At 44.5% G+C, this 22,066-nt stretch overlaps 1 protein-coding gene across 2 annotated transcripts in view; it reads right to left on the reverse strand.

Moving 5' to 3' along the window:
- The window catches only part of DNTT (DNA nucleotidylexotransferase), a 30,377-nt gene that overhangs the window by 4,350 nt on the left and 3,961 nt on the right, over positions 1–22,066 (reverse strand). For both annotated transcript variants that reach the window (XM_006174406.2, XM_006174407.2), the window contains exons 2-9: positions 14,709–14,883; positions 13,875–14,003; positions 12,473–12,643; positions 11,408–11,479; positions 10,036–10,159; positions 7,378–7,510; positions 6,216–6,324; positions 2,351–2,596 (exon numbers count right to left, since the gene is read on the reverse strand). In XM_006174406.2, the coding sequence (XP_006174468.2) occupies positions 2,351–2,596; positions 6,216–6,324; positions 7,378–7,510; positions 10,036–10,159; positions 11,408–11,479; positions 12,473–12,643; positions 13,875–14,003; positions 14,709–14,883 (1,159 nt within the window). The remainder of the gene's footprint in view (positions 1–2,350; positions 2,597–6,215; positions 6,325–7,377; positions 7,511–10,035; positions 10,160–11,407; positions 11,480–12,472; positions 12,644–13,874; positions 14,004–14,708; positions 14,884–22,066) is intronic.

A 22,066-nucleotide genomic window follows, 5' to 3' on the forward strand; every position in this document is an offset into this window, starting at 1 on the left:
CTTTCATTTCATCCTTATTACAATCCTGTGAGGTTGGTTGCTTTTATTAGCATCATTTTTCAGATGAAGAAAGGAGGCCCAGAGAGCCTAAGTAATTTATCCAAGGCCACAGAGCCAAAAATAGAGCTAGGATGCAAACTCCTGAATCCCAAAGCTCAGTCTCTGACTTCTGCTTTACAACCTTTTTAGTTTCTCTCAACAATGCTCTTGAGATAAGTAGGGCAAGAATGCTGTCTTGTTTTAGATAAAGAAAGCTGAATATTGATCAGGGGCAGTGGTACTACAGTCTGGCTGTATCATTGGTCATAACCGACTTCAGAGGTTGGCCCAGGGCTGCTGCGTACAGTTGTGCAGGTTGTGCACTGCAAAATTCTAGAGGGTGCCATTCACTTGTGTAAGTCTTTGTAAGTATGCATGTTTCTTATGACTATTTTCTGGAAAATGGCAGTAAGGTATCTTAAGGAAGAGATGCTTCTGAAGTTGGTGAAAAGAGGCCATTTGGTCTCGAAAGAGGCTGGGTTAGCCTAAGCACCTGGCCACAATTGTCCGTGTATTTCCAGAGGGGAGAGTGTGCCTCCTCTCAGCATCTGACACAAACATGGACAATACTCTTGAAGGAAAAAGCGGAAAGAGTCACGCTGACAAACAGCAGATCTGCTTTGAAGAAACATGATTCAGGAGAAAACAGAAGCTTCTTTTGTCTTTTTAACTAATGAACTCTGTACTCAGTTCAGAAACTGCACCATACCTGAATGCTTCTAGAAAAACCTCAGTTTACTGTGTCCCTGTGAATGTCTCCTGCTTAGGAAATCTTTAGCGCACAAAGATCCTAAGGAAGCTTTGTCAGCTCCAAAGTTCAGACAGCCTGGTAAGTTAATGACCCCAAGCTGAGGTGAGATTAATAGGTAACTTGAATTGGCTTGAGAACATTTCCCAGGCCCTGAAATCTTTGGGTAAACAGGTGAAACTGCATTTCTCACCTACAAAATTTTAGACTAGACCTAGTCCTGGTCACCCACCAACATGTATTCACTTGGGGACAAAACATGTCACATTCAGTGGTCACATAACAAGGGGGATGGAAAGATAGTAGCACACGTAGCTACCATTTGCAGGGCCCTTGCCACTTTTAAACACACGTGTGTCTTTTAACCAGATGGCAACCTTAGGACGTGGGCGCCCCTATTATCCACAATACAGCTGGGGCAACTAGGGCTTGAAGAGGTTATCATTTGTTTAAAGTTAGAGTTGTGGCTGAAAGTGGCAGGGCTGAGTGCCCTGTCAGTGCCCCGCAGAACCGACAGCGGCCATTTCTGAGAACTCTGAGAAGCGAGACTAAAATGTGCTTAGAAACAAAATGGACAAAGAGCAACCATTCCTGCCAGTGATTCCCGACCAGCACGACTTTATGAAAGAATTTTGGAACTCTCCCCTTTCTCAACAGACTCTGTTCCCAAAGAGGTATATCTGTCAGACAGACTGCATTGTGATGATCATCAGCTGTCCCAGGTTTTATGAATGAAAGATGCCAGCCAGGGTTTTTGATGAGGGTAAGAAGTTCTAGTGCTAAAATCCTGTGCTGCAATAATTCCCAGCCCAAAGCAAACACGCCTGACATTTAACTCCAGGTGAAGGACCATTAATTTATGTTATGTCGTTCGTCGTATAAAACCCTCTGAGGGCTCACATCACTCAAAGCAATAGCCAGCTACTTGGAAAAACAGTGGGGGCGGGGGAGTTGGTTGGGAGGGTGGAGCCCAAGCTAATGGGACAAATCGCAGGTGCCATGTCTGTGAATGTCACATGGTGGGGAGCTGGGAACTGCTGCTCGGCCAGCGCTGGCCCCATGGTGCTGGGAGCTTGCCAGCTTCATCTCACCGATCCCCGCAACCCAGGAAGGTAGCAGAGTCTTCCCCTTGACTTTCCTGATGGGAAAACTAAGTCCTAAAGGACACAGGGAACTTGACCAAGATCACCCAGCTGTAAGGGCAGAGCACGGGCTTTTGACCTGGTCCGGGGGGAACTGAACCTGAGCCCTCAGCCGCCAGGTTGCTTTCCCTGCTTCAGCGGTTCTCACACTTGAGCTGTAGGTCTGGGGTCGGGTGGAGAACATGTCTAACCTGTTCCCAGGCAAGGCTGATGCTGCTGGTGAGGGGATCACATTGTGAGAACGACTGTTCGGAATGCATCTGTCTCACTTGACCATGTGCAGGTGAAATGCCCTGATTTAGAGGTTTCTGGGCACTTCCCCTCCCCTTCTACCCCCCACCCCACCCCTGCTGCCACTGTCTCTCCCCTGGGCCCAGGTGGACCCAGTCTACCTCATCCCCTGGATCCAGGTAGTGCTTACCCGGGAGCCGGTCCAGCCCAGCAGGGCAAAGGCACGGTGCTCATAGGGACACATGACCAAGTCCACACGGATGGCCTTCCAGGTCTTTCCTTCCTCCCGGCTGGACAGGCCACTGTCTACTAGCTGATGGTGCAATTTTAAAATCAGAAAACATTTTTGAAAATGATCTAAAGCATCCACCTTCCTGCTTGGCAACTTGGACTTTTCAAATGTTGACTCCACAAGGTCACAGTATAAAAGTAACTCCTGAAAATAAACAGAGATGTCAGGACGAGTCCGTGGTGGACAGGGTGGGTGACTTGATGCTGGGCTCCTAATGAACACTCTTAAGGAAAGATTTGAGCGGAACATGACTGTGTTTTGGCCTTGCCTTGTGAGCCCACCAGGCAACACCAGCAGAGGAAGCCAAGGAGCGGGTGTACTGCCCTCCCTCTGCAGCAGAGGAATTTAGTGATTAGAGAGGCCGAGCCAAGGCCAGTTCATGGCAAAGCCACCAGAGAATCCACGCCAGAGAATCCACTCCCCCAACGTCTGATCACAGACCAGTACCCAGAAACTTGCCACACCCCTTTAAGCACAAACCAACCTTGAACAAAAAGCTGAGCCATTTCCATGCAGTTGCTTTGACTTAGTGTCCCTCCACTTTATACCGGTGACCAGGCTTCCTTGGCCCAAAGGGATGTGGCTGGAGACTCAGCCCCACTTTTGGGCAGAACGACTCACTCTTCTTAGGGAGCACTTTGAGACCATTACTCTGCCTGCCTTGGAGGCTGGGATAAGGTTAGTGGCATGTCACCCAATGTTGCCTAGTCAGAGGGTTATGCTCGGCAAGCTGCCTTCCCCCAACTTACCTGCTCCATGGGAATTCCTCACGGCTCAAGGCAGTCATGGGGTACAGAGAAGCAGAAATATGCAATTAACTGCTAAATGTGAGTAGCAACTAAAAGAGCAAATAACCTTAAAATAATCTAATCATAGATATTAGGGTGTATGACTTGTTATCATGTATTCTTTAGGTCAGAAGTTCTCAAATATTATCAGAAGCGTTTGGAAGGTTTGTTAAAGCAGTTTGGGAGGCCCTGACCCAGAGTGATTCATTTGCTGTGGGGGAGGAGGGGCCTATGTTTGCATTTCTAAAAAATTCCCAGGTGGTGCTGTTGCTTCTGATCCAGGGACCACACTGGGAGCATCACTGGTTCCGTTTATTATTGTTATCAAAAATGCTTTGCGTTTCTTCTGCGATCCACGCCGCCCCCACCAAGAGTCCTTGTTTCAGTTCAGCTCAGCACTTTGAGGAGGGAATGCTTTTTCTTTTGCTGATCTTCAGTGCCTCCCCAGAAAAGGGATGAGGAAGAACTGACACCATCTGAAGGCTGGTGGGGAGCACTGAGTCAGGAAGAGCCTCTGGTGGAGGAGGCAAGTATCTCCGTAGACAAATCTAATAACCCGCTCGGGGAAGACACCATTCTGCTTTTTAATGAAACTTAGTAAGGTTAGTCAGCATAGCAGCCTTTCATGTCAATTTGAATTATGTAAACTTGAAAAGCGAGCTATTAAAATATTACCAAGTCTCACTTTGAAGCCAAATCTATCATAACAACCCCACCCCCTTAAAAAAAAGTTCACAAAGCTGGCTTCCTAAAAGTTGTAACCTGTGTTTGCACTACTGCCACATGGTGGTGACACTTGGCTGGTAACAGACAGATGGGTCCACCTGTGGGCATGAACCCAGAGCAGCTCAGTCAGCCCTGCCTGATTTGGGTTGAACTGCTGGTGGCCAGTGAGAAGTCAGGCCAGGGGAGTCTTCCGGATGGCTCCCCCCACCCCCTTCCCCCACAAAGATCAGTATTTCCAAGCTCTTTTCTTCCCTTTCTCCCCTCCCCTGACCAAGAGGCCTTCTACAAGGACAGCACGTAGATTCATCTCATGGGCGGCTCAAACTCATACCTATTGGCTGTTCATTATGTTCTGCAGGTGTTTTAAAACCTTGAATGTGTATATGGGTGTGGGTCATGTGAATGTGTGCTCGTGTGTGCCTGCATGGGATACAATCTTTTCAACCTGAAAAGTGCAGATTTGGGTTAAAAAAAAAAGGCAGGAGTGAGGGAGAGGTGGAGGTTAAACATGATTCATAACTGAGGTGTCGGGAGCAGGCGTGGGGCTGCAGGGGTGTGGGCAGAGCTGGGACACCCGCAGCCCCACAGCGTCTCCTCCCAGAGGTCCTGTTTGCCAGTGAGCCAAGGGGAGCAGCCGCTTGTGTTCTCTCCTGGGTTGCCTCGCCTGGCACAGGGCCTGGCCCTCCAGCCGAGTTCAGTATACAGTTGTGCAGGCGAGATCACGACAAAGCCACCGCTTAATAGGCATTTACCATTCATCAGGCGCTGTGCCAAGTGCTTTATCTAATGCCCTCAGTTAATCCTCTCCTTTACGAGATGAGAGAGTTTTGCTCTCCCTGTTTTACAGATGAAGAAAGAGAAGCTTGGAAAGACTGAGGAAAGAGTCCCAGGTCATGCAGCCAGCAAATGGCAGGGTTTTGCTTTTAAAATCCCAAATCTAAAACCGACGTGCTTAATGTCCGCCTCCACCCGTGCCTGGCCTTGCTCCTCTGCTTGAGGACCAGCAGGATGGCAGCCTTGCAACCGAAGAAGGACCGATGGAAAGAAGGCTCCTTGTCACCATCTCGCAATCCCATCCCACTTTGGGCTGGAACAATCTCAGAGCATGTGGAAGGTGGTGCCTATAAACCCAGGCCAAATAGGTCCACCCTAGCCGGAGCCCCTGGGTGGGGGGACTGGGCAGCCCCCCTCCACCCCGGCAGTGGCGGGCAGGCCCCATCAGTCTGCTGTCTGTCCACGAGGAGCTTTCGGCTTTCCTGCTCGAGCGAGCCGTGGGGGCAGCCTGGGGGCAGCTGCCTTCCCCTGGCCTAGCTATGATGTTCACTCTCAGAGCTGCTGGCCACCTGGGTCCACTCTCCTGAGAGAGACAGAGGGGGCCTCTCAGGTGAATTTAGATCTGGTCTCAAAGTTGGGTCTTCACTTCCAGTGTTCCTGGCACCAGGGTTGTGCATTTCCTCTTCCCGCTGGATCTGAGGGCTTCTCTCTCTGGCCTGTCTGGAGCTTGGTCCACACCCAGCAGATGCTAAATCACTCAGGAAAGATGAAGCTGTACCAGAAAAACACCAGCTCCAGCCTCCTTACCCCACCCAGGCCTGGAGGCCCCGGGGGAGGGGCCCTCTGGTCTTGGAGAGGTGGTGCTCTCTGTGGGGTCAGGCAGGGGTCAGGGCCCTGCAGGTGATTCTGGCCGCAGGGTCATCCTTAGCTTCCTCCACTGGGCAGTAGCTGGCCTGTGGCAAGTCTGACTTCAGTGGGTGTGGTCCCTGATCCATGACCTCTGTTGGGCCCAACTTGCCCTCATTAGCTTCCTTCTTCCCATCTCAGGTGGTTATTGACCAGCGTAGAGTTCAAGGCAGCAGTGACATGTCTTATACAGACTTTATCCCAGTCTTAGCGGCCCTGCCCCATCCCTAAGCTTGCGCTGCCCTGGCTGCCTCCTCCCAGTCTTCGCAGCACATGCTCTCATTTTGTTTAGGGATCTGATGCCTCTGCATGGCCAACACAGAGACACAGCTGTTCTCAGTCCCTTTGGTAATAGGACAAGGGTGTATAAACAAGACCATAACGTGGACTCTAGGACCCAAGGCAGTTAAGTCCCACTGCATGTCACTGGCACTGTGTAAGCTGTTGCACACAACTGAGAATGGAGTAGATGGTCATTACACAAGTACGAGGTAAATCATGTGCCAAAGTCAACAGTAGTAGCACAATGCTTGAGTGTCCAAACATCTACTTACGATCTTTCTTCTTACCTTTCTTTCCCATAAGTTTATCACTTTAGGTAAAAGTTGTTCCTCTTCAGCCTCTGTTGTTCCTGGGCTGGTAATTAAAAAATCTACATCATGCCCAATCTGCTTACCCCTGATTAATAAAATAGTATAAAATGGAAATAAATTAGATTTGCAGCTGTTTGTTTTTTAAAGTCACCTGTGTTTCTCTGCCTCATGCTTAAGGTTTGCAACACAAAATGCTCATGGCATTAAACCAAATATCCTCGGTTATACAATTCTATTCTTTGTAAAATAAATTTATGACACAGAAAAACTTAAAAATCACACATCTTATATATATGATCATGTGCATGTTGGTAAAAAAAAGACAAAGATTATTTATCCTCCACACCCACACATGCACACACCCCCACACACAGAAACAAGTGTGACAACAAGCAAACCAAGAACTGTATTCACATAGTACGAGATAGGGCACAGGGCTCTTGGAATTGACATAGATTAAGGGCATTTTCTTGGATTTGATCTTCTCTTCCCACTTTCTCTGTCACCTCCTACAGCCAACAGCCACTATGTAAGAGGGAGGGTTGGAGAAGCAGGTGGGAGGGAAGGAGCCTTCTTTCCGAAATGGAGGCTTCAATATCCAACAATTGCACACATCCCTGTGAAGAGTTCATTCATTCATTTATTCATTCAAACAATATTTCTCAAGTGCCAACTTTGCGTCAGACGCCACGCACAGGTCCTCACCAAGCACTCAGCTCTAAAAAGTTAATGGGGAAAGCACGCATACAAACAATACAAACACATTACTGGCAGCTGTCCAGGGAGCACTGAGGAAGGGTGCCTTGCCCAGCATGGGGAAGAGGAGTCAAGGAAGGCTTTCTGGAGGAAGTGGCATCTGAATTGAATCTTCATGAATGAGGAGTAGGGAGCCAGGTGCCAAGTTGAGGAAAGCCAGTCCAAGCAGAAAGGTAGGACTGAGCAAAGTTGCAGAGGCAGGAAAGAGCTCCGTGTGCAGAGAATGACAAGCCACTTGCAGTTGCGGGAGAGAAGCACAAAGTGCAGATGAGGCTCCAGAGAGATCAGATCACCGAAGCCTTTCATGCCAAAACCTCTGAACATGGGGAGCTACTGAGGTGTTAGAGCAGGGGAGGCAAAAGCAGCCTTCATCATCATTTACCTCCGGAATCCTCCTGTCATGGTGACAAAGGCATCGGGCAGAAATGCCCAGACGGCCTCTTTAACCAGCACGCTGACTGCCTCTGCTTCGGCCCTGGTCACACAGCTGACAAGGTCTTCATAGTAGAGGAATCCTGAAAAGCCATGGGACAGGTCAATGGAGAAAAGGATAGGCCTTATGTGAAATGGCCAGCCCTCAGTGGGAAGGGATTCGGCCCCACAAAGAGCTAATGTGGCCACAGACACCAGCGCCAAACTGTTCCATGGAGACCGAGTGATCTGTGTTCTCCTGGGTGTGACTTTTTCATGTGAACAATGGCCTTTTGCTTTCTGGGAGTGTCTGCTAAAGCTAAATCAATAGCTATTTATCCTCTGACCCAGCAATTTCACTCCTAAGTATATGCACAAGAGAAATGAGAACATATATCCCCAGGTACAAAAATATTCAGAGCCAGAAACTGGAAATAACTCTAAGTTCTATCAACAGGAAATAACAGGAAATGGATAAATAAATAGTGATACCAGTTGGGGGAAAATTGCTAAAAGGGTAGATCTTGTGTCAAGTGTTCTCACGCCATTAAAAAAAAATCAGTTTAATAAAATTAAACATATAATGTATTAATGTGAAAAAAAAAAGCAATGCCCAATTTGGCTCTTTTTTGATATAAAAATTTTCATCCTGACTGATATTCGAAGTACAACTCACTTGGTAACCTTAAAACTCCTGTGCTTATGCAGGATGTAATGTAAATCAAAAGTCATGATTAACAATTTCTTTAAGGAAATATGCAGATATCAGGAATGAACATGGAGATACTATAATAATTTGTTGACACCCATGAAGGCAACTTAATTGGCTTTCCTTTTCGGTATGGCGGGAGGTTAACGTATTACAAGAAACTTATTACACTGTACAGTGTTGTATGTGTGCTCTGGTATTTCAGACACCGATGTGGCACGTGAATACTCAAGCCTCAGGGAATTAAAACCAAGGGTTTTAGTTTTAAGTAAAACTGAATCAGGTTTTCCACCTGACCTGTGGATGGTACTTTGAGCGTCTTCAATTAGCTTACGCTTGGCGATATTCTAATATTGACAAGCCCACGCGTTGCAGTGCTGCTGCCAGGGATACATAAAGCCAGGGCTTTTAAGCTTTAAGTATGATAGGAAGGCATTCCTTGACTTCTACATAAAATAAGAGCATTAAACAGTCAGACGGCCATCACTGATGGATTAAGTAAGTAATAACTGCTTCATTCACCAAGCTGGAAGAGCCCAATAGGGAGGGAAAAATCCAGTTTACAAAGCTGGGGAATTGGGAGATACTCGGATCCTAAGAGCACTTGTGTCACTCAGTACGGGTTTTCATCCAAGGGAAACACTGCATTGCCTCCCACTTTCTCTATGTGTTGAGAGTCCTTGCTACCCTTGTGAGCCATGTTTAATACTTACATAAAATTTTAATGGCATCTCTAGAGCTGGTGTACATCATGCTTGTTACATGTGCACTTTAAGGCGCCCAGAACATGAGTATGGGTCCTTTTTGTCTTAGGCTCTTTTAGTCACCAGGTGGTATCTTATAAAGCTTATTAGCAATCTTGCAGAGGTTAGCAGCTTTATGAAAGATGAATAGGGGTCTTCCATGGTAGTGTTGATGTGAACCACCAAGAACTGCTTTCTTCCACTCCCCTTGCTTGTTTCTTTTAAACAGAAGAGAGCTGTCTCCTTTTGTAGAAGATTCCCTTACTTTCATATCATTAAAAATGTTGATGACTTCATCATTCTTTGTAACTCAGAAGCCACAGTACTCAGAACTGTGACTGTGACTTCCTTTCCAATCCCAGTTATACTGTATTTCTATTACAGATTAAAAATAAATGTTTAAAACCTGTCCTATTTTTGACCTTTTTTTTTTTTTTTTTTGCATTTCTTCATTAAAAAAAAATTTACCAGGACCCTCCATGAATGGAAGTGGCCAAGCTGCCTTCCACCCCAGGAGGCCCCATCAGGCTTTCAGATGCCCAACTCTACGCTCTCCTGTTTTAGGTTGACGAGTCCTGGTGGGGTAGATAAACCCCGTATCTAGATTTCCACTGTTTGCCTTCTATGTCCTGGTGTTTTACAATTTCAAAAGCAGATTCATATATGTGCCAAGCAACAACTCTAGTTTGGTCAAATATTCTTTACTCCCCAATCGTCAATGTCAAATTTCTCTCCTGGATTCCTCACCTACGCTTCTCACCCAGCCAAGACACAGATGTCTAGAAGTGTCAGTTCAGTAAGAACTAGATCAATGGTGCAACTGCGTTTGACATCCGGATAAAGGAATGACAGTGGCTGCCACTCAGTGTATATTTGGTCTGTGCTAGGCTGAGAGCTTTGGCTGCGAGATTCGATCTTGTCCCCTCTTATGTGCCAATGTTACCTCCCTGTTACAGATAGGGCTCGAAGATTTTAACATGATCAAGATCACGCAGCTGGACCCAGGATTTGGATCCAGGTCTGATTCTAAAAGCTTGAGCCTTTAGCCATAGCATGAAAGGAGGCCAAACAAGTGACCAGCTCGCCAAGACTGGAATCAAAGTACGGCTGACAGATCTCTACCACAGCCTGACCAGCTCGTGGCAACAATGTGAGATTTTTAGGAGAGACGAGTCACCTGCTTTCTGCATTCTTGTGAATTTCAGGGTTTCATCCGACCTTATTTTACTCAGAGTTCTGAACCCCATCCTGAACCATTTCTCAGATGTTTTCAATCCCACTCCAAATACAGAAGTAAAGAGCTGAAACAAACAGAAAGACAAGCTTTTAGTTTCTATAACAGTCATTATGACAATGAAAGTGACACTTTTCAAGGACAAGTGATTAAGAAAAAGTGTAAACAAATCTCTGACCTAGTTTCTCCTGAATATGACAAGCAGGTAGGTGATGGTATTTTTTCAGAAGCATGTGTATTTCAGGAGGGTCCTGTCCTGACATGTGATATTACTAAATGAAACAGAAGTGAGGAGTCAGCTTCTGGCACTGCCCAGGGCTTCCATATAACCAATAAGGACTGCCTGCACTGATAATTCGTGACATCAGGTATCCCCACCCAACACCCTCCTTGCCAAGGGTCCCACACACACATATTCATACACATTCACCCTCACAATTTAAAGAGGGATGCACATGTGGGTTGCATAAATTCTTCATCATCACACAACTGGTAAGTCGCAGGGCCCAGACTCAACCCAGTCTGCCTGCAACTGCACTCCAAGCCTGGGCTTCTGCACCCCCATCATCTTTTAGACCTGAGCATCACTCCTGAACCAAAAGGACTGGTAGAAATCTCTGCTGCCTGCAACTCTGAGGTAGGGAACATTGGGAGGTAACAGATCCTGCTTCAAAGTAGAAAAGGGTGCAGTGAGGATCTTTCCAGCACAGGTTTGCTCTTCCCAGAGCAGGTTTGTTTCGTCCCACAGTCCTAGTGGTTCCATGCTATTTATACCCAGGAGTGACTCCTGGGAAGTAAGATCATTTATATCTCACCACAGCATGGCAATAGTCTCGAGTACCCATATTTATTTAGGCCTCTGCTTCCTAGACCACTGCTATGGACTGAGTTGTGCCCCACCTCCCAAATTCCTATGATGAAATCCTAACCTCCAAGGTGATGGTATCTGAAGATGGGGTTTGGGGGAGATAATTAGGTTTAGATGAGGTCATGAGGGTGTGGCCCTCATGGTGGGATTAGTGACTTTATAAGGCAAGACACCAGAGTTTGCTCTCTCTCTCTCTGTCATGTGAGGGACATTGAGAAGGAGGTGGTCTGCAAATTAGAAAGAGAGCCCTAACCAGAGCCCAACCATGCAGGCACCCTAAGCTCAGACTTCCAGCCTGTAGAATCATGAGAAAACAAATGTTTGTTGTTTAAGCCCAGCACGTGGCTTTTTGTTACAGCAGCCCGAGCTGACTAGTACAACCACTTAGGATAAGTAATGGGACTAACGGAAAAACCATTTTTGATAAATACATGTAAAATCACTTACTTTAAAGGACTGATATCGTTCATCATTTAACACAGCTTTAACTTCAGAACTTTCTCCATCTTCAATAATTTCCTGCATAACAGTTGAAACATATTTTAAATTAGTGATGTTGAACAATCACAATCGGAGATTTTCAAATCCCCAGATCTAGGAGCTTGATTTTCCATGAAATACACCTGTTGCAAGCAGGCTGTTTCCTTAGCTGCTCTAGAGAAAATGAGACATTTCCTGTAATCCTGAGAATCCCAGTACTCCTTTACAATCATCAGGGAGGAAGGGAGAGAATGATTAGGGTCCAAATCCACAGAACACTAAGCCAAAATATGCACTGACAGAAGTATGTCTAAATATTTGTGATAATTTTCTTTTCAATGGATATGAACTAGCAGAAACAAGAGGACTTTTCATCTGAACAGGTTAATTTTGGACCCACTGAAAAGCTAATCCAAGTTCAAGCCCTTATGCTGTCTAGCGCCCACCTCCTCTAAATAAAGTTGAGATTATTCTCCCTTGAGTAAGTTACCTTGCACTTGACTCTACTGAAACTTACTCTTGGACGACCAACTTGCCTTGCTGGGGAATCCTTAAACATTGTTAAGTAAATAAGCACCCATCTTTGGTTCTCTTCTTAGAACACACAGGTAGAGATGCAGAATCAGCTCCATCACCCATCACACCCACCGCCATTCTGGAGGGCAATGTCCCCTGAAAGGAACTGAGGCTCTTCCCACAGCCTGTGTTCGAAGTCATACCATCCCTTGCTGCTGAGCTTTTAGGTCACTTGAGTCTTTCATTGTGAATCATAACACAAGGGAGTTCTTTTTCCACTAGCTGGCCCCACATAGCTCCAGGTGTGATAATACTAGGGTAGGAATCATATCTATCTAATATGTATGTTATATAATATATGTATCTGTATAACCTATGTATTAGAGAGAAAGGAAAATAAGTCATGAATACCATATCTACATAGATAACATGAAAATCTATTGACTGCATCTCTCTTTCTCTGCCTCCCCTCTCCCTACCTAGCAGGAGGTGGCACAAATCATACTTCACCCTTACCTCTATGATACACTTCACTTTGTTTTCCAGGCAGGGAATTCCTTCTGTGTCCTTCATACTGATGATTGTGAATGGCAGGGATTTAAGGACAGAAGCTGCTCTCAAAAATGTCACAGAGAAGATTTCATTTTCTCTAAACTCATAATTTTCAGCCAGTACTTCAAAGGCATCCTGAAGAATAAAACCAGATGAGCAAAACATGATCTATTTCCCAGCCCCTGAGCCAGCAGTCACTCACAAATGCCTCCTGCTCTCCATTAAGTATTGGAACGTGTCCTGTTTCCTCGAAGATCAGGACTGGGTCTCCTGTACCTTTGCGCCCCTCCCTTGCTGGACCAGTGGAGTTGAATTGAAAAGACAGGCCACAGAGTGCTTTGTAAGGAAACTCTCAGTTTGCTGCCATTAGATATTCAGGAGTGATTTAATTTAAAAATGATTTCATGCTCACTGCATCCTCCTAGTCATTACTCAGCACCATCCTTCCCTCTTTGCTGACTTTCCCACCAGCCTGAGGCGAGGATTCTGCCTTGATCATCGGGAGAACCCATCTCTTAACTTGTATGTGAAACACAGTCAGCACTTAACATGAGCTTGTTGAACGGATGGGTACAGTCATAGGTGGCACAAGCCCACAGCCGGGGGTCCTGAAGGGAGGGGGTTATTTAAGGTAGGGCATGCTTGCATTTCTGGCAGAGGAGGAAGTTGCTGCAGCCGTGTGGCCTCATGCACGTCATGCCCAGTGGCTGCAATTTCCTGGTCTTCCTTGCACACATGGGGCTAGAAATCTAGAAAGGAGAAGTCGTGTATTTGACATACTACTGCATGTTTTACCCGCCCGACTCTCTTCTGCAGGACAAGCAGCTGTGGGCTTGTTAGGGTCATTTGAAATATAATTATTAACCTTCAGTGCTGAATGGGGCTTTAGAGATGATCTAGCTAATTTCTTACTGGGCAGACGAGGAAACTGAGGCTGGGTGAGAGGAATTGACTTGCCCAAGCCGGTTAATATCAGTGAGGCTGAATCCAGTCTGCTGCCTCTCCATCTTCTGGTGTTTATGCACCAGGGCTGTTTATGCACAGTTGCTCTTTCTGCGTGATCTGCTCTTACTTCGTGGTGGACTAATTACAGTCCATATTTGGTTTTTGAGAACATTTGCCTTTGACAAATGTTGTGTGACAACTCCCAATAAATAGTAACCTACTGTCTCTAAAGAATATGCTCCAAATATATTTGTCTATTTCCATGACAGAAGGAGGAACCAGAGATCTGGTTAGAGGAACAGATAAGAATGGGAAAAACTTTCCAAGATTTTCAGGAAAATTCATAATTTGATTTGGAGATCCATGGGAAGAAGCTACAGGCCCTTCGTTTGCTCTAGGTGTTGTTGTAAAGACTCATTACCGTGAACATGTGGTTACAGTTGTTTAAAGTAGTTCTTCTCTGACACGCATACTGAGAGATTTTTTTTACAGCAAGTGGTGGAGTCTTCTGGAAGCTTGGGTTGTGGCTACCTGAACAGTCTGTTTTCACCTAAAGAAACACAGAAGCATCCATTTTTAGTAACAATTAATAGTAATAATAATAGATGTGTATGAAGAAAAAATTAGAGGCAGCTTGATGGCAATTGTCTTTGGAAAGAGAATAAAATTATAGAAGACTCAAATGTTATGTTATATACATCTCTAATAGTTGAATTTGCAATGGATTAACATGTATTATTTTGCCATCAGAAAAAAATGACATGAAAAAGAACCACCAATTAAACCATCATTTTCCTTTTCAGTGAAGTTACACAGTTATGGTTCATTGGTGAAGGATTTGGAATTAAGAGCTAAACTTTATTTTTTCGTTTGTGAATGATCACAGTAAGAAAAAATAGGAACCTTCTACTTTTCTGGCTGTTAGAACACCAAGACTTCAGTATTTTGAAATGTTTGTGTATAGATTTGTTCATAAAATAGCTACCATTTATTAAGTGCATATATAGATCAGGCTCTGCCTTAAGCACATCACATGTATTTTATTCTAATCCTTAAATCCATCTTAAGAGATAGGCAGGCACTATTGCTCTCATAATATAGGGGAAGAAACTGAAGTTCAGAAAAGCTAAGGGTTGCCCAAGGTGACACAGGGAGTAAGCAGAGAACCCGGGGTGTAACCCAGGTGCCTTGATTCTGTAGCCCATGTTCTCAGTCATCAAGCAAAGGGCAGTGAAAATCGCAATGTGACACTTACAACAAGCTGGTGTTTCCCTGTCATCTCCACCGGTTTTCCCGCTTCCATACTTTCTATCAGCCAGGAGACGTCGAGGAGTTCTAGCTGTGAGCTGGCTTTTATGTTCTGTACCTGAAGCCACTCCAGAATCTCTGAACCAGAGTTGTTTTCTGCCACAATGTGGGTGACGGAATCACTGCAGAATGCAAGACAAAGTTACCAGCTGAAGGGCCTTGCATAAATGAGAAGCTTGCAGATACCAACTATGATATGTAAGATAGAAACAACAAGGTCCTGCTGTACAGCACAGGGGACTATATTCAATAGCTTGCGGTAACCTATAATGAAAAAGAATATGAAAAGGCATATATGTGTGTAGCTGACTCACTATACTGTACACCAGAAAGTAATACAATATTGTAAACCCACTATAATTCAACTTAAAAACATGAGATGCTCTCCTCTTTCCCTGAGGTGTTCAGAGCATTCCACCAAATAATGGAAAGAGACACACAGTAGACCTGGCCTTAGGCATGAAGAACTTGGTCCTCCATGCGAGGGAATTCTCTCTGTTTCAATTAGTGTAGCAACAGTGGTCTACGTTACATATCAGACACAAGTAAAATTAAGAAAACATTAGCAAGATTGTGGTGTCAATGGAAAACCAAGGTCCAGAGAAGATGGTGCATGAAATCATTCTTGTATTAGCACCTTGCACTCTGCCTTTCCACTTCATTTCATTTTTACTTGTAGAGGAGTTGAACCCAGTATCTTTCAAACTTGTGACCCACGGTTAGAAACAGCTTTTATAACATGACCCAAAATAGAGACAGATACAGATGTCAATATGCTTATAACATCCCACTAAATTGATCTCACAACTCATTAATAGGTGGTGACCAGCCTTTGGGAAATAGAGCTTTGCATGTTTTTCAAAGCTCAACTCTGTGATGTTAAGACCCTGTATCTTTTTCCTAATAAGTACTGAGCACTTTCCATGTTTCAGCACTCTCCAAGTACTTTATACATCATCTCATTTAATACTAGCACAGCTCCTCAACTAAATGTTATCTTATTCACACTTAGGAAATGAGGAAACTGAAGAACAGAGAGGTTAAGGACATACTGAAGGTCACACAGCTGGTGAATGATATTTATCCTTTTTGACTGTCTTTTCTGAGTCAAGAATGTTATTTCTCATTTTTAACAAGTTTTCACAGCCAGCATTATATCATTGGAACTGATGATTTTAAAAGCTGTCTCAGTTCAAATCGTCTACAAATCTGGGAAATAGAGTAAACAGAACATGTAGGCATCCAAAAGAAAAAAAAGAATAGAATTATTTTCTCTTCTTCTTCCCCACTTCTCTTACTTAACTTCTTTCTCCTTCTCCTTTTCTTGATTGGCTCTTGAATTCATTGGGTACTTTTTGGTTCACTGTTATATTCACAGACCTAGGCTCCTTGTGGTGGTGATGGAGGGGGTTGGGTACCAAAGAAGAAAAGGGAAGTTAAAGGCTAACAATATATTATGACAAGACATGAGACATGGACAAGACCTGCAAGTGGTGTACAGAGAGGGAAAAGAACTTGGTGTGGGCTGGGTGAGGCAGGTGGCTTTGTGGAAGAGCGGGATTTGTGCCCAGTCTTTCTTGATGGATGGGAGGGATAAGGTACCTGGAAGGCAGAACTTTGGGTCCTCCTGAAAGAAAAGGTTCAGAGGATGGAGGAAAAGGAGGAGAATGGCCTAGACTGGAGTGAAGAATTCATGCTGGGACGTAGCTGTAGGTGTGGCTGAGTCGGTGGGGTCAGCCACATTATAGAAGGTCTTAGAAGCCTGGTTGAAGAAGTTGGATCTTATTTTCTGGGATTATGGAGCCACTGAAGCCTTTTGTGAGCAGGATATTGCTAGCATGGCTGTGCTATTTAAAAAGGCTGATCTAGTACCCACAATGATTTGGAGGGAGAGTCATGGGTTGGGGAGGGCTGGGGAGCTACTTAGGAGGATGAAGCACTGGACCAGATATGAGATGATTTAAACCCCAATCCAGTTCCTACGGCACTAGAAAGGACGGCAAAGGAGCCATGATGATGGACAGCTGGCATCAGCTCACCTAGAAAAGGTGAAGTGGAGAACAGAGCCAAATATTACTTCAGCATCTCTATCACAGTCAAGTAGTATCACTTTTGGTAGAAACAAAGATTTAGGAAGTTGTGTCTCCTTGGGGGAAGGAATAGGGGAGTGGAACTAAAGTTTATTTCAGGCATGCTGCATTGAAAGGACGTCTGGGGAACCAAATGAAAAGATCTAGTGGACAGTTAGGATCTGAGGCTGGTGCTGGGAGAGGTGGGGGCTGGAGATCAGAGCCGAGACCATCTGGATGGCAGGATGCGCAGCAGGCCCGAGGAGAAATGAGTCAGGGTGAGACCACCTTTTCCTAAAAGTTGAGGGAAGATGGCTAGCTGCTTCCCTATTCTAGGTCCATGTAATTCCATAGATTATTTATGGTAAACTTCTTGAAAATTGTTTATGTCAAGACTCGAAGAAAACAACAAAAGAATTAATAGGGTTACATAGTAAATGTTGTTCTTTCTGTATCTCTGCCCTTTGAAGGGAAACTTTACTATTTATTATAATTTATTATATTTATTATTATTATAATTATTATCAATTATTATTATTATTATTATTATTAGGTTCCTTGTGATGAAGGGGGTTGGGTATTATTATTATTATAATAAATAGAGTTTTGTTTATATTATATTATAAATATTATTGTTGTTGTTGTTATAAATAGAGTTTTGTTTAAACCTCAGGCTCAACTTCCAAATTCAGGCCCCTCGCCATTCACTCCTGCACCGCCAACCCCAATGCCTCTTCCCCAAGACAGCGTGGGGATGTGTGACTCACCCTTTCGGATGAAGACCACGTGCATCTTTTACAAAATTCATATAAGCAGGTTCGTCAATATAGGCTATATCTCATATGAAGGAAAGCTCTGATTTAAACTTCCAATCCCTGCTCATTAAGCAACTAGCAAACAACACAAAACAACAACAATAATAAAGCAGATACAGAGACCACATCAAACAAAACCTCTTCTGCCATTCACACCGTGCTACTCAGAGTTCAGTACTGTTTGTCACTGGTTCCCACAAGGTAAGAACAGAGACTGAACGTCAGTGTTAGAAACTTTAATTTGGCGTCATGACCGTACAGGTAGATCACGGAGATACTGCAGGTTCAGTTCCAGACGACTGCAATAAAGCGTTTGCTCGCTTTCAGTTCTGAGCCCTTAGCAAACGGTGTTACAAGAAGGGTCACCGCCCCTAATGTCCTCTGCTGCCAATGTCTTACTGCTGCGTTGTGGCAGCTATTTGCTGGTACAGTGTTCCCTCTCTGCCCTGAGTCCTCCAGTATTGAAAATACTGATAGTATTAGAATATTACCACGTGCCAGACACCGTGGTCGGCACGTTTCATACCCTACCTCATTTGCTTGTCAATAACACTATGAGAGAGGTCTGATTATCCCCATCTGAAAGTAAGAAAAGAGAGCTTGGGAGACATTAAAAATTCACCCGGCTAATCATTGTTGGGCAGGGATTTGACCTTAGGTCTGTTTTAATCTATGTGTGCTGGACCGCACTGAACTACCCCTCTGTGACTCTGTGCTTGTTACATGGCTGTGGCGAGAGCCGTTCCTTTTCTCAGAAGGAATAACTTCTGGATGAGTACCACCATCATCATCATCATGAAGATTCTCTCCAAAGGGCAGAAATAGAGATGGAATGACACTTCCTACATGACGCTGTGAGACACTCTCCCTGCTGCTGCCACATAGAATTCATGCTTTGATATTTTATGTCTAATATCACATGGGCTACAATAACGACTCTCTCAGAAATTCTGAAAGAACAGTTGCTATAGCTACCCACCAAGATGGAGGAGTCACGGAGAGGCTGTTGGGCTCCCCGCGCTCTGGGGTTTTGCCTAAACCTCAGAGGGAGATGGGTGTGCTGAGTGGGAGCCCCAGGGCCCTCTTCCAAATTCAGGTCCTTCATCATCCACACTCACCAGCCCTGCTCCTCCACCACCAACGCATCAGACCTTCACCTAGACCCAGCCCTGCCTCTAGCAGAGACATCCAGAATGCCTGGGGAGGTGGAGGAGAGGTCCCTATAAAACGATCAACAAACAGTTAAATACTGATAAATACGAACGAAAAAGATTAGAGAGAAATACTCCGGATAATTAGCCGATTAGCAAGAATAACAATAACTACATGAGCGCATGCGCGCACATACACACGTATATGTTCTTACTCAATCCTCACAAGAGTTCAATGGGGTGGGCAATATAATTAGTATAATTTCAGATAAGCAAACCAAGGCCTGCAGAGGTTACACGAAGCCAAGATTCAAACCCAGGTGTGCATGACTCAAGCAATCTCTTAACGTTCTACTAGACTGTGGTTAGGTCTCTGTGTGAGGGTTTTTTGTATGTTTAAGTATTTTTCTATATTTTCCTATTTTTTGTCATAGAATGAATAAATGAACTGATTAATCTATAATGCTAAAGGAATATTCTGAAATCCCAGTGTCTACCAGAGACACCCAGGATGTTGGACTAAAATTCAGATGCCTGGGCCCTATTACCAGAGATTCTGATTCAGTAAATCTCACCGAGGGCCCAGGAATATGCATTTTGGCAAGCTCACTTGGTGATTCTGACATGGTCAGTCAGTTCTAGTTAACTCCTGGTGCATAACCAACTATCCCCAAATGTAATGGCTCTAAAAGGGCAACAATTTTGTTATGTCTCACAGTTCTGTGGGTCAGGGATTCAGGCAGCTTGGCTGGGCGACCTTTCTGTCCCACGTGGGGCCGATGGAAGCACTGATGCTCCATGCTGCCCACGTGTCCGGCGCCTTGGCGGGGGTGGCGGGGTGGCTGGGAGGCTGGGCTCATCTATCAGCCTGAGCATCTTTAAGTGGCCTCTCTCAGGGGGTATTCAGACTTCTTGACTGAGGCTCTGGGGTCCAAGGAACAGCAGAAGCCTCTGGGCATATTATGACCCAGCCCTTAAAGCCACAGTGTCACTTCTGCTGCACTCTGTCGGCTGGTCACCAGCCCTTCCAATGCAAGGGAAGGGAGGCTGTCTCTCCATGGGGGCTGCCGTATTTCAAAACCATCTCACAGCAGAAGAACTCCGCTCTGTGAAACAGTGCTGTAGAGGAAGGTCACTCTTCACCTGCCCCAGCTTGGATTTGATCCCCATGCAGGGCTTTGGGCTCAGTGACAACAATGTTCCCCCATGTGGTACTGAATTCTCTGCAGGCGCATGAGATAATCTTAGGGAGTACGCAACTGAACATTTAAAAAGTTTATGTGTTTATTTATATCTATATTTTAAAAATATGTACATCAGACCCATGGTTTTTATGGATTGTATTCATTAAGACAGGGCTAAATTACAATTCTGTTTAGGGACAATTAAAAGAAACACAGTAGGTATATAATAATACATATAGTAAGACGTATTATAAGAATCACAAATGTGCCCCTCAGATGTCCAGAAGGCTCTAAATTGAGAAATGAACTCACAAATCTCAGTCCTGAATTATTTTTTCCTCAGATACCAGTATCCCTGCTCATCCTGTCTTTCTTTTCCTAGTTGGTCCTGCCTCTTGATACATTTAGACACAACATTGTAAACTGACTATACTTCGATTAAAGAAGAAAAGAAAGAAAGAAGAAAAGAAAAGAAAGAAAAGAAAAGAAAAGAAAAGAAAAGAAAAGAAAAGAAAAGAAAAGAAAAGAACAGAACTCTATGAAGAAAAAGGCAGCCTCGTTTTCTGCCAGGATTTTTGCCTGGAGCCAGACAACACCCCTGTCTGCCTCCCCGAGTCCTCTTAGATGACCACCTGCTTTTTTCTTTGTCTTTAAAACTGTTTTCTTCCCCCGGAGAGGTCATTCTTAATTCTTCCCATCTGATGTAGGACTTATTTTGTACACAATGACGTTAAATAGTTATTTTCAGGTAAACTGAGATGTTTACAGTTTAAAAACCCTCCCGCCAATTTCCCTAGCAAATGATCTGTTTCAGAATCCCTGACACCGAATAATGGACGTAGTTTTATTTGGTTTTATCCCACACTCTAACCAGCACCAGTTAAACATGTTTCTATTTCCAGCCCTTGATATGCTTAAGACTGAGAGGGTCTTGCCTTGATTTTTATGGCCCACATTAAATGAGACTATGAACGTTTTCATAAAAGTCCACACATTTTGAAATATTTGGACCAGAGCAGGACTAAAGTTTACATTACATGCTCTTGAACTTGTCAAAAAAAATCGTCTTCATTATCTTGCTGATTACAATACCGGTGCTTTGTAGGAAAAAAAATTCAATGACAAAAATTACTCTTGGTAATCATAGTTCCTTTAGTTGGTTTCATATTCGCCAGATAAATCATTCTTCAGGCAAATATTTCCTGAAGCCTACTCTGCATAAGACAATTGTCACAGGTCTGAAATGAGGTCTACACTTACGGCCCTGATGATGACCTTGCCCTCGTGGAGTCGGGGAGGGGCAACTGGATGGGGTGAGGAGCAAAGCCAAGTGGGAGATCCGGGGGCCAACCGTAGGCCAAGGATCACACCCGTGTCCAGGGAGGAAATTCCCTTGTCTGGGAAGGCTGCTAGGGGTCTTAGTTCTTAGATGCAGAGAGATGTAGGGGGAAGGCATTCAAGGATGAGGAGGGAAAGAAAGGGTGAGAAAAAACATTAGGAGAAGTCAGTAGAGATGTTTGGACATTGGACCTGGGCAGGGCCTAGAGATGGGCCCGTTCAACGTCGTATTTTCTAGAGTAGGTAAGTTATTTCTTTCCTCCGGTGTTCAGTTTATTTTGCAAACAATGACTTTTAATATTTTTATTTCAGACATGGCAAATTTGAAGTGTAGGGTATTGTCAAAGACAAGCAAAGTTGGATGCTAGTTTGCTAGTTAAAGCAGTAAAAAGATACCTTCTTCAGTAATAAATTTTGCAATGTGGGAGAAGATCCAGCATGAATGGAACTCAACTTCCAGGAAATAGAAGGCAGGAGACCTCTTAAAGGCTGGAGTGTGCTAAGGGAAAGGCACAGAGGGGCATTAAGGGGGTTGGTCCATGTGACCTGGCCACCTGGATTTGCTAACTGCTGCTTATTCAGAGGAGAAACACTTCTGGAATCTCTGTGACAGGAGGTAGTGGTGCAAGGGACCACGGAATGGATGGAAACAGACAGGCAGGTTAGATATAACTAAACCAAAATGACCCAAGAAGGCTGGAAGTAAAGGGTCGAGTAGGGAAATGCTAATTTTTAAAAAAGGAAGACT

Source organism: Camelus ferus, chromosome 11 (assembly GCF_009834535.1).
Source record: "Camelus ferus isolate YT-003-E chromosome 11, BCGSAC_Cfer_1.0, whole genome shotgun sequence".
NCBI classification, from domain to species: Eukaryota; Metazoa; Chordata; class Mammalia; order Artiodactyla; family Camelidae; genus Camelus; species Camelus ferus.